This window comes from Hemitrygon akajei, chromosome 9 (assembly GCF_048418815.1).
Source record: "Hemitrygon akajei chromosome 9, sHemAka1.3, whole genome shotgun sequence".
NCBI lineage: Eukaryota > Metazoa > Chordata > Chondrichthyes > Myliobatiformes > Dasyatidae > Hemitrygon > Hemitrygon akajei.
The window spans coordinates 137,439,574-137,452,310 of NC_133132.1; the positions used below are offsets into that span (position 1 = coordinate 137,439,574).

General features: G+C 37.8%; 1 protein-coding gene across 2 annotated transcripts in view; it reads right to left on the reverse strand.

Annotated features, from left to right (window-relative positions):
* Positions 1 to 12,737, reverse strand: part of dpysl5b (dihydropyrimidinase like 5b) — an 83,626-nt gene that overhangs the window by 10,834 nt on the left and 60,055 nt on the right. For both annotated transcript variants that reach the window (XM_073057063.1, XM_073057062.1), the window contains exons 9-11: positions 9,899 to 10,041; positions 8,045 to 8,252; positions 84 to 246 (exon numbers count right to left, since the gene is read on the reverse strand). In XM_073057063.1, the coding sequence (XP_072913164.1) occupies positions 84 to 246; positions 8,045 to 8,252; positions 9,899 to 10,041 (514 nt within the window). The remainder of the gene's footprint in view (positions 1 to 83; positions 247 to 8,044; positions 8,253 to 9,898; positions 10,042 to 12,737) is intronic.

Here is a 12,737-nt window from a genome sequence, read left to right on the forward strand (position 1 = left end):
ACCTCTCAATTAATAATTGTAACTTAATTACAGATAAAATCCAGAAAGGTGTTAAGAATCTCTAAGATATGATAAATTCTTACCTGACAAGCTGAAGCTGGATTCATGCAAATCCCTCACTCCACTGTGGCGTGTTGTGACACGAGACTGATGTTCTGAATGAGGTGGCATCTCCTTCTTTGCATTAAGTACTACTGCCACATCACCTGCATATGGGGCACGATCCACAGGCTTTGCAGTCAGACTCTAAGATAATTATAGGAGTACTTTAAATATATATTTCTATAATAGTGTAATATACTGTACAGTAACAATGTACATATATAGAATATATGGAGCAACATGTGGTCTTAATAATTAAAACAGTTTGTTTGCTTCCACAATTGTACCCTCAGTCTGACTCTAATTGCTTCTTAACAAGTGGTTCAGAGAACTTCCCTGTCTCTTGTCACGTTACATACTTGTTTGATGCTCAGTATTAAACATAATTAGCTTCACATTTCTAATTCATGACTTTAACCTTCAAAGAGATCTAACAAGGGCAGGATGCAGAGCTTCTTTTCTGAAGGGGTCACTCAGTCTGCAGATGCACCATTATATGACCCATGCTTCCCACCAGTTGAAGTACTCAGACTTTGGTGAGCCCAGATTTGATTTTCACAAGTGACAAGAATATCACACACTGAGCATCAGTAAAAAGCACCAGAAATCCTGTGTTTGAAGGTGCAGAACAAGGCAGTTCAGCTCCTGCAGCTGGTGTACATCAAGGGCCACTAGAAAACAGTATCCTTCAGGAGAAGCAGAAGAAAAATGCACTCTAACTGCATTGCAAATGCTTGAGAGAGAGATTGAATGAGTTTGCTGCATCCGTGAATACCATGATACTGCAATGACTGAGTATCTAACAGCAATCAGACAACTGCATGCAGGTCCTTCAATAAGAATGTGCAATTTAAATTGCTCAGCACTGAGCTGCATATCATTGTGATATATGTCTCAGTTGCTCGTAATCTGCAGACAAGTGTTGTGAAGGATGAAACTGTTCTTTTTTCTTATATTACCCTCTTTGCCCATGCCTTCATCTCACCAGCAGGACCCTTTCAAACCAAATAGCAACATGTAGCCTCACATCCTGGATTTCAGGCCAGTTAATTGCTGAATATTGTGATTCTTGCTGTAATGAAAGCATTTCTTTGCAATTATGTGGTACACCCCTCTAACTCTATTTTTGTCTGCCGATGGAGTGCTTTCCTCTGATATATGCCCACTATTGCACAGAGCATAGAAGCCCAAAAACTGAAGTCCAACTTCTGGGTGCTGATAATAACAGTCACATTTCTCATAGACCATACCTCTTCATTTATCCTGCTTTTTGACCTATTTTAAAGTGACATCCCTTTTCTCCAATCAGGTAGCTAGTACGTTTGCTCAGAGATATTAAAAGAGGGCAAACAGAGGATGTAGGATCTTGGCATCTGGTGAGGATTGATGCACAAAAGGAGAAAGATCCCTATTGTGGTTAAAGGTCAGCAGCTACAATAGAAAGGTGTGGAAGTCCTTCTGGCGTATGAATAGTCCAGCTGTGTTAAAGGGAAGGGATGGCTTGGTGTATTTGCAGAGCCAGTAAGACCTCAAAAATAGGATGCCCCACATTTTTGACTGGTCTCTTCTGGAGTAAGGTTCATGTAAACAAAATGCCAGTCATCAGCCTGTGTATTTGTCCATGGCTTATAGATTCACGGCAAAGTCAATAAATAATGTCCAGATAAATAAGTTGAAAACAGCAGTCATGTTGACAGCCATCAGGAGAATGAGATCACAAAGTCCTGCAGGCAGAAGACTGAAATTATCTTTCATTGCTTGATGTGATACTTTGAGCTTCAGGCACCAGAGTTCAATTACAATAATACAGAAACTCAGCTTTGTGACTGAAAACAATAAGTGGTTATGACATCCTGCAAGTTGTACCCTCTATTCTCATTCCTTTAAGCAACATTGTATAAGCAACATCCCACCAAGTAACTTTGAAGAACTGCAAAATATAATGGACTAGTAAAGTTTTAAAAGTGAACAGCAAAGTTCACTTAGCTCAAATATACCAAAAGTCAAGAGGAAGTTTCTCAAATGACTCCAAATTCAATTTTTCATAAAACTTTTTGTGACACTCAGTACTCACTACCAGATTTGCCTGACACACAAAATGCTGGTGGAACATAGCAGGCCAGGCAGCATCTATAGGAAGAAGCACTGTCGATGTTTCGGGCCGAGACCCTTCATCAGGAGGGTCATAGTCACTTATCTACAGGAATGATGTAAATAAGGTTGCTTGAATTTCCAGCATCTGCAAATTTCCTCATGTTTACCAGATCTGCCTACTATTTTTCCATCTCCATTCTACACTGATGGCACTGAGAAGCTTCAAGGTTGGAAAACCAGTACACGTGAGAGCTGAAGTCCTAAAGTCATAGAATAACAAGAGAATGCTAGAAGCTCATTTGAACATTTTGTAGGAACAATCCAGTTTATTATGCATTCCTATCCTTTCCTCATATAGTACAGTGCAAAAGTCTTCTGCACATACATACATCTAGGGTGCCTAAGCCTTTTACACAGTAGTGTATTTGTTAACATGGAGTAAAAAGCAAGTTTACAAATCTGGCAGGAGCAAAGGATGCTGGGAATGGTGCAACTGGAGTGCTGTATGAGGAGTGCAGTGGTAGGTGCAGGAACACTCAGCCCTGAGACACTAGACAAGGTCATCTGATTTCAAACTATGGCTTTACTTGTCATTACAGAGTTTCTCTGGTGCTTCCCACTCCCCGCTCCTGCCACCTCTGTCCACAATAGAGACCCATATCAGAATCAGGTTATCATCACTCACATATGCCATGAAGTCTGATCTTTTTTGCGGCTGCGGTACAATGCAGTATATAAAATAACTACAGTACTGTGCAAAAGTAGGCACTCTAGCGATATATTTATATATATGTCTAAAACTTTTGCACAGTACAGTACTTTTAGAATTATTTCCATTTCCTTTCTGGTATCTATCCAAGTTGCTTCTCAGTTTAACAATTAAATCTACCTTAATGATTACCAGTGCCAATACATTCCAGACCAACTTTGCTCTTCGTTTTCCTTTTCCAACTTGAGATTCTCTAGTCTACCCACATAACAAAAGTTCCTCAACCCTGGAATCATTTTGGTGAATCTCCTCTGGACCTTTTCCAAATGTTTTATATTTTCTTTAAGAAAAGGTACTATTCCAGCAGTGGGTGAATCATTGTTCTGCGAATTAATTTCTCTTGTAATCCATTTACAAAGCTCAGATATCTCTATTCTGATGATCTTTTTTAGAATTCTGACCTCCAGTTTATCTTGCATTTTCTCTTTCTTCCCAGTGTCACATCTCAAATCTCTCAGCATTAAATTAAGTTTTACAAGACGTTGGTGAGGCCTAATTTGGAGTATTGTGTGCAGTTTTAGTCACCTACCATAGAACACTACAGCACAGTACAGGCCCTTCAGCCCTCCATGTTGTGCTGACCCATATAATCCTTAAAAAAATACAAAACCCACACTACCCCATAACCCTCTATTTTTCTTTCATCCATGTGCAAGACCATGAGGCTCTTAAATACCCCTAATGTTTTAGCCTCCACCACCATCCCTGGCAAGTCATTCCAGGCACTCACAACCCTCTGTGTAAAAAAACTTACCCCTCATGTCTCCCCTAAACTTCCCTCCCTTAATTTTGTACTTATGCCCTCTGGTGTTTGCTATTGATGCCCTGGGAAACAGGTACTGACTATCCACCCGATCTATGCCTCTCATAATCTTGTAGACCTCTATCAAGTCCCCTCTCATTCTTCTATGCTCCAAAGAGAAAAGTCCCAGCTCTGCTAACCTTGCTTCATATGACTTGTTCTCCAAACCAGGCAACATCCTGGTAAATCTCCTCTGCACCCTCTCCATAGCTTCCACATCCTTCCTATAATGAGGTGACCAGAATTAAACACAATACTCTAAGTGCGGTCTCACCAGAGATTTGTAGAGTTGCAACATGACCTCTCTACTCTTGAACTCAATCCCCGTTTATGAAGCCTAGCATCCCATAGGCCTTCTTAATTACCCTATCAACCTGCGCAGCGACCTTGAAGGATGTATGGATTTGAACCCCAAGGTCCCTTTGTTCATCCACACTCTTAAGTAACTGACCATTAATGCTGTACTTAGTCTTCTGGTTTGTCCTTCCAAAATGCATCACCTCACACTTATCCGGATTGAACTCCATCTGCCATTTTTCTGCCCAACTCTGCAGCCTGTCTATATCCTCTTGTAACCTTCGACAACCTACAGCTCCATCCACAACTCCTCCAATCTTCGTGTCATCCGCAAACTTACTCACCCATCCTTCCGCCTCTACATTCAGGTTGTATATAAAAATCACAAATAGCAGGAGTCCCAGAACAGATCCCTGCAGCACTCCACTAGTCACCGACCTCCAGGCAGAATACTTTCCTTCCACAACTACCCTCTGCTTTCTTCCTTTAAGCCAATTTTTTATCCAAACAGCCAAGGTTCCACTTATCCCATGCCTCATGACTTTCTGGATGAGTCTCTCGTGAGGGACCTTGTCAAATGCCTTGCTATAAGTCCATGTAGACCACATCCACTGCCTTACCCCCCTCATCAATTTCTTTCACTACCTCTTCAAAAAACTCAATCAGGTTCGTGAGGCATGATCTTCCCTTCACAAAGCCATGTTGACTATCCATGAGTAGACTGTACGTCTCCACCACAGGAATGATGTAAATAAGGTTAAAAGAGTTATAAGGATGTTGCCGGGTCTGGAGGACCCAAGTTATATGGAAAGATTGAATAGGTTAGGACTTTATTCCTGGAACATAGAAGTTTGAGAGGGAATTTGGCATAGGTATACAAAATTATGAGGGTCATAAATAGGGTAAATGCAAGCAGGCTTTTTCCACGGAGTTTGGGTTGGACTATAACTAGAAAGGTTTAAGGGGAACATGAGAGGAAACTTTTCCACTCAGAGGGTTGTACGACAGTGGAATGAGTTGCCAGTGCAAGTGGCACGTGCAAGCTCAATTTCAATGTTTAAAAGAAGTTTGGGTAGGTACATAGATGATAGGGGTATGGAGGGCTATAGTCCCAGTGCAGGTTGATATGAGTAAGTAGTTTAAACAGCTTCACATGGACTAGATGGGCTGAAAAGCATGTTTCTGTGCTGTACTTTTCTACAACTCTATGGCTCTAAATCTGTTTGCTACCTATTCACCCATTCTGAAAATGGCCTGTCTCCTTGAAGTCTGTCAATTATTAAAAATTATATCAAGTTAATTGTGCATAATTTACTTTTAACAGGTTCATGCTGACTTCCTTTAGTCAAAACACATTTGTTGAAGTAACTTCTACTTCTGTTTCTTCCCCACCACCAAGATTAATCTGACTGGTCTACAGTTGCTGGGTTTGTTCTTATACTTTCTTGAGTAAGTGTATAATGTTTGCATTTCTAATTCCCAATGATCACTTGTGAATCTACAGTTATTTGGAAAATTAGAAGAGGACTGCAATTTCCTTTCTTACTTTTCTCAAGAATGCAAATAGACCAGGTGACTTGTATTTCTAATTCTTATTGTTTATTCATTTTAGCCCATCCAGAATCTCAATTAAATCTCCAGCATCACATTCTCCCTTGAAGATTAATTACATGTCTAATATATCCACCATACCCTTTGCTGCCAGTGGTAAATTTCTATTTTGTTCATGACTACTCCTAGGCCAGAAGAATAATCTTGGATTTCCATTCATCTTTGGGAAAAGTTTATTTTCCACTAATGTTATGAATTTGACTTTCTTTTTACTTCCCACCTTGTAATTAGTGTGCTTCTCAATTGTTTCTTCCTTACCACCAGAGAGTTGATACTTTTTTTTTGGTCTTTCAGGGAGGGCTGGCTTTTAACTTCTGTACCCTAACCCTTCATTGTAATGTGCCTAGCTGAAGCAACTCTACTTTAAAGGCCTTTGACTATACAATTTCAGCTTTGCTTACCATGTCCTGATCTCAAATTTTGATGAGCCAGATCTATTCCCATCCTATTGAAATCGTCTTTTCTTCAATTATTTACACCTTGGAGTGGTCCATATTCTTTTATACAGCTAGTTTGAACCTCATGATACTGTAATCACTGTTTCCTAGACACTCTCTCACTGATAATGCTCCATTTGACCTAGTTCATTTCTCATAATCAAATCCAGCATTGCTACTTCAATAGATAAGAAAAATGTATTCAATTCTCCTAAACACATTTCAATAACAATTCTAGTTGCCAGTTTTGTTGTTGCTAATCCAATCTTCATCTGTTTGTGAAATTTCCAAGGATTTCCATATTTCCGTGACTTCCCGGTAAATTCGCTGCATGTTGCCAGGTAATATAATAGTTTCAGTAATGTCATGATACAGCTATTGTTTAATTCTAAATGAATAGATTTGTGCAAATATCCTTACTTAAGAACAATAAACACCAAAATTGCTACTCTTCTTACAGAGTTCTTACAAATCCTTGTGTTCAGATGAATAACAGAAGTCAGATTAATATGGGATTTCTGATACATCCACAATCAAAATAGATGATTAAAATCTCTACCTTTCCACATCTCCATCTGACACAAGAAAAAGAAAAAAAGTATTAAAAACTCAAAAGGATGAGAAGCACACTGAAATGGTTCCTTGTATTAAAAATAAAAGATCAAACATTTTGAGAATGAATAATTTGAATTAAGTGTTGATCTTCTAGAAATAGTGAGCATATCCAACATGTCCATCTATTCTAATGTTCTTACACTGCACTATTTTTCAAAAACAATTATTAGCTATTTTTGATTTTAATATTCAATTAACAAAATGACTGGAGATGTATTTATATATCCACAAGGTTCTTAGGACATGAAATGACTTGCAAGAAACAATTTGTACAATCAATGAAAAATGAGTGCATAAGTATCTGAAAAATTATCTTTTCAAAAGGTTTTACAGAGAGTCTACAAGACCAAGTGAAAGCATTACCAGATGTAGCATAGTTGCTGCATTCGATGATTTATAACTATGCTATTAAATTTTATGACGACATTTACTAAATCTTAATTTTACCAGTGGTCTTCAACCACCTTGTAGCCTGCAACTGATTGGGTTCTTGTTGCAGTTTCAGTGTGCCAGCGAATTGATCTCTATTTACCCACCACGTTTCATGTAACCCAGCTCTCTTGAATGAGAAGCAAGACCTTGGGCCCACAACTCTCCATTATGTATAGTCCTCTAATCCTAACAGCTACATCTCAAACACGAGATACAAATTTCAGAAAATTGGTGATGCAACTTATTCCAGCAGGACTGATTCATTACTACTTAGTTATTTAAGTCCTATTGCAAGGAACCTGTCTATACTTCTTCCTGTCCCAGTAAAGCAGCCAGCATAATCAAAGATAGCACCCACCCTAAACATTTTCTTTTCTGCCCTCTTACACTGGACACAAGATGCAAAAGCTTAAAATCATATCCTAACAGGCTCAAGGACAGCTTCTAACCTGCTGTTCTAAGGCTATTTATTGATTTTCTAGTATGACTTGATGGAACTGACCTCACAATCTCCCTCATTATGGTCTTATTTATCTCCCTCATTATTGTTTACCTGTACTTCACTTACTCTGTAGCTGTTATTCTTCATTCTATTATTTTACCTTGTTTACCTCAATGCACTGTGACTTGATCTGTATGAAGAGTATGCAAGACAAGCTCTTCATTGCATCTCAGTATATGTAACAATAATAACCCAATTTCAATTTGAAGGCTATCACAATCATCATTTAGTGTCATTAGGCACCTAATCAAAGCAAAAATATTAGAAGACAATTCTATTTTTGCTTCCTTCAAATATCTGGTCATGATCTCAAAGGATTCAATAAAAAATGTTTGACTTTTTCCACTTAAGTGGAGCAATACATAAATTATAATCAATTCTACCTTTTCCCTTTGGATCAGTTTTTTGTACACAAAATCTGAAAAAGGTCGAAGTGGACAGAACTTCCCAGTTCCCTCAGCACATGTAAAGATCCCATCTTCATAGACAACTCGACCACGGCTGATTGTCACCAGAGGAACACCATGGCATCGCATATTCTCATAAAGGTTCACATCACCACCCTGTACTTGCGTACTCACAGAGATCGTTCTGAAACAATCAATCAACTATTAATACAAATGCAAAGGAAAGCTTGGAAAAGATTATAACTTAGAACAACTTATTTGTTTATCTGTATTCTGTAAGACAAAATATGATATACACCCCTTTAATTTAATAGCCCTGTTAAAAAATTCTGCTTTATACCTCTTACCTAATGAATAAAGTTAAAGCAAAGAAGGAGAATGCCATATCGCAGAATTAGTATGGTCTGGTTTAATTGAAAGATACTGGCTTAAAATATAGGCCAGCACATCAATGCAAAACAGAAGAATTGTTGACAACTGTCATACTCAGATAAAATGTCAAACCATAATACTGCCCACATGTGCACAACAAAAATAAAAGATTATTTATGGTTAGATTTGAAGAACCCAGAAGTCCATTCACTGGCCAACACAAGTAATACGCACTACTCCCAGGGAAAGTGTGCAAATAAGTATTACAAGTGCATTTGGCTGCCTTTGATGTAGCTTGACATGTATCAAGAACATACACTGATGTTCTGATATTGTTATATCCTTTGATGCTCCTGTGCACTTTAGTGAGAAACAGACCTTCTCAGACTTATTTCTGATGTGTGGAGGTGGGATTGAGAGAAACTTTGCTTATATTAACCAATCTGATTATTTTTATTCATGGAATAAAGATACCAGTTTTCAAAACCAGCATTTATTGCATCATCTTAAATGCCCTTAAAGTGATGGGATTCTCGAAGTTTTGTCTTCTGTTTAAAGAAGATACAACCACAAAGTCAGGGTGTTCTTGCCAGTTTGAAGAAGGTACAGCTATGCACTTCCAAGTCAAGTTGCTGTATGACTTGGTACAAAACTGTTAATCTAGTCTTTCACAATGAAAGAGGATGGCAAATAGCTACACAACATCTATCAGATTATGTAAAATCACAGGTACAGAGTTCTGCTTGTGAAGAGAGTAGAAGCATTAGGTGCCAATAAAATTTACTGATGATGGGCTTCTTTAGTACTGCCAGAGTAGAACACTGCTGTTTGTTGAGAGTATCCCATCACACATTCAATTTGTGCCTTGTAAATAAAAGAATATTTCTTGGGAATCAGGTGTTGAGTAAAAACTTCTGATCTAGTTGAGTTTCAAAGTTCACAGGGCAGAAGCAGATCCCCAATTTGCACACGAATATAAAGTACCTCCACCAAGCAATATGCTAGAAAGTATGGTACTGGTTACAAATTCAGAGGAAAGAATATATATATACTTTTTAAAGTTTTACTTATTTAAGGAACAGAACAAATTACAGTAAGTTTCAGGGCTTTAGATTATAGTAACAATTGTCTGTGTGTTATACTTAATCTTATAGTGTTTCAAATCAACTAGAAAATATGAAAATTAAATTTCTTGAAAATCTGAACTTCAGCTATTGGCATGTACAAAAATTATACCTAAACATCTATCCCAAAAATTTCTACTCCTAAATTAGTTGTTACTGTCCAAAGACTTGCATTTGGAATTAATAGTATAACAGAATAGAATTGTTTTCACCAACAGTCAACACATTCTAGTTTATTACCTTTCCTGAGCACGAGAGGCAGGTCATCTCTACTGTACAAAAATTTTGATCAGATTTTTAAAAAAAATCAAAACTCATGGTACTAGAAACATACCTTGTAGCTTCTGGATCCCACACAACAATATCAGCATCAGCTCCTGGAACTATTCTTCCTTTCTTGGGATACAAATTGAAAATTTTTGCAGCATTGGAACTAGTCACAGCAACAAAGCAGTTTTCATCCATTTTGCCACCAACCTGAAAATATCAAATGGTACCAATAGTTGTTTGCAAAACAAGTTTTTCTTCGTGTTTTGATTAAATTTCATTTGCTCTCTTATAGCTCTCTATAATTTATGAAATAATCAGCAGCATACAAGCTTTTACCAATATTCTTAACAGATTAATAAAATGAAAATAGAGTCAATGCAGTCTTTCCAACTCTGGAAGTATACAGCCATGGTGTTGATGAAGAGCAGAGAGAGAACACAGAACCACAAAGCCAATTTTCAAAAGGATAGAAACAAATATTGATTCCAAGAAAAAGAACAAAATATTGCTTGCTCTTATTTCACAGCTCACCCTGTAAGAATATTGGGTGAAGAGGAGGAGAAGCTCTAAAAGTAACTAACCCAATTTTCTGTTTAAGAAATATTTCAATGAGAAAGGAAGAACCAGCTATGAGATGGCTCCTAAAACCTGATTTTATAAGGCTTTGCAGAATACAAGTATTAATTGATGAGATGCTCTGATCATACATGAAATTTCTGAGAAAATAATCAATAAAGGTTGGAAGAGGACCTAATATTCCAAACAAACAGTTACTGTTGTAGCAATCCAAGAGCTATTAAACTGGAAATACCACCACAGTTCAAAAGGTGAAGTAGTACGTATATACAGGTATGCTGATGTCCAAGAAACCATTCAAAGCATGAAATTTAATCATAATAGGTACATCATAAAATTGTATAGCAACCACTAAACTCAGACTTCACCCAACTTGTAAAAGGAGGCAAGAAGCTGATGTCAATAGCTGCAGAATGGTTGGATCTAATCTTCCTTTGTAATATCTTAAGTGCCACCACTTGGCAAATCAGTTGCCACAAAGACTCTCATAATAGGTGTGCTCACTTCTAATTCTCTTGTTCACACTCAATTTCACTTATTTGAATTGTTCAAACTTCTCCCTTTTTCTCTCCACATCAAGGGCAATGTTATGTTTTTCATTTGAGATACTAAATTAAAAACAATTGGAAAATTCTCAGTATGAAGCTAACATATTTTACCATTTCATGTGACACTTAAGTGTCACAACCTCAGCTGATGGCATTCCAGAAGTAGTCAGGGGTTGCTTAGATTAGAGCAGCAAATTTCATAACATATGCTGGTGATATCAAACTTGATTCTCATTCTGATTCCGAGCTCTGTACTTTGTTGGATACTAAGCAAAAATAATCTACAGCCAGATCTGGAGAGAGGTGTAGCATGTGGGCTGGACAACTCTCATCAGCAAATTTCAGACGAGGGCAGCATATTAGATAATGAACATGCAAATGTAATCTTTCAGACACTCTGTGAGGTCTGACCTTGCAAATATATACTTTAAGAACAGAGGCCCTTTACAAAAAAGCTTCATATTTCAATTCAGTAGCCACACTGTGCAGCATAATTTCACAACAGCAACATATGACTTCTGCATGCAAGTGCAGATGTCCTACATCTGAGCTCAGACTGTCTGACATGGTAACTCTAGATTGTACTGCTGATAGGTACTATCGTAACCAGAATGGCTGATGCCCTTGGAGGTTGGTGATGGCCCTGTGCAGTATAATTCTGTTTAATAATTTCATTATAACTGTGTTAATGTGACATCCACTGATGCTATTGATCACCCATTTAGCCTGGGTTGCAAGGTACAGGTAGTCCCCAAGTTACGAACGTCCAACTTACGGACAACTCGTAATTACGAACCGAGGAAAGAGAACGCCATCCACCATTTTAAGTTGTTGCCGCTAACACTGTTGAGTGTGTAACTTTGTATTTGGCTTAAAATTTTCTTAGCAAGATTCACCCTGACTGTTTTCCGGTTGGCTGGTGGTGCAGTGAGATCAGCGCCGGGCTCGAGACAGACCGCTCCTGAGCGTGCTGGATTGATGTCGATCCAGTGACTCCTGTAAAATCTGTGCTGGGTTGATGTTGAGCTCACAACTTGACCTCGTAAAAAAAAACACTGTCACCTCCAGTTTAAATTCCCATGCGGAATATTGTGGAGGTTCAAATACCCAAACCCAGCACAGCCCCCACTTCTCCCATTTAACCTGTCTCACAGCGGTGGAGTTTAAGACCTGGGGAATTCAGTGCGGTGGCCCTTAGGAGCCAGCGGAGGTCGGGACCCGCTGCCCGCAGTGTTTCTGTTCCTTTTTAAATCTTTTTATTAATTTTAAGAAAAACATAGATGAAATATGAATACAAAGCGTTTGAGAGTACATAATAGTTTAAATAGACAATCAGATATATAATAATCAATATATAAGGCCTCCCAAACTCATAGTATTTATGTAAAAGAAACCGAAAAAGAAAAAAAAAACCCCAAAAAAGAGGAAAAAAAATTAACCAACATGGGCCATTATATAATGTTAAATACATACAGTAGTGCCAATAACTCCGAACCTCCATCCAAATAATTAAGGATAATAAAAGTAAGGTTTAGGATCAGACCATTTAACTCATATGAAAATGTTGAATAAATGGTCTCCAAGTATCTTCAAATTTAACTGAAGAATCAAAAACCACGCTTCTAATTTTTTCTAAACTCAAACAAGAGATAGTTTGAGAAATCCACTGAAATACAGTTGGAGGGTTAATTTCTTTCCAATTCAGTAAAATAGATCTTCTAGCCATTAATGTAACAAATGCAATCATTCGTTGAGATGAAGCGGATAGACGATTATTAT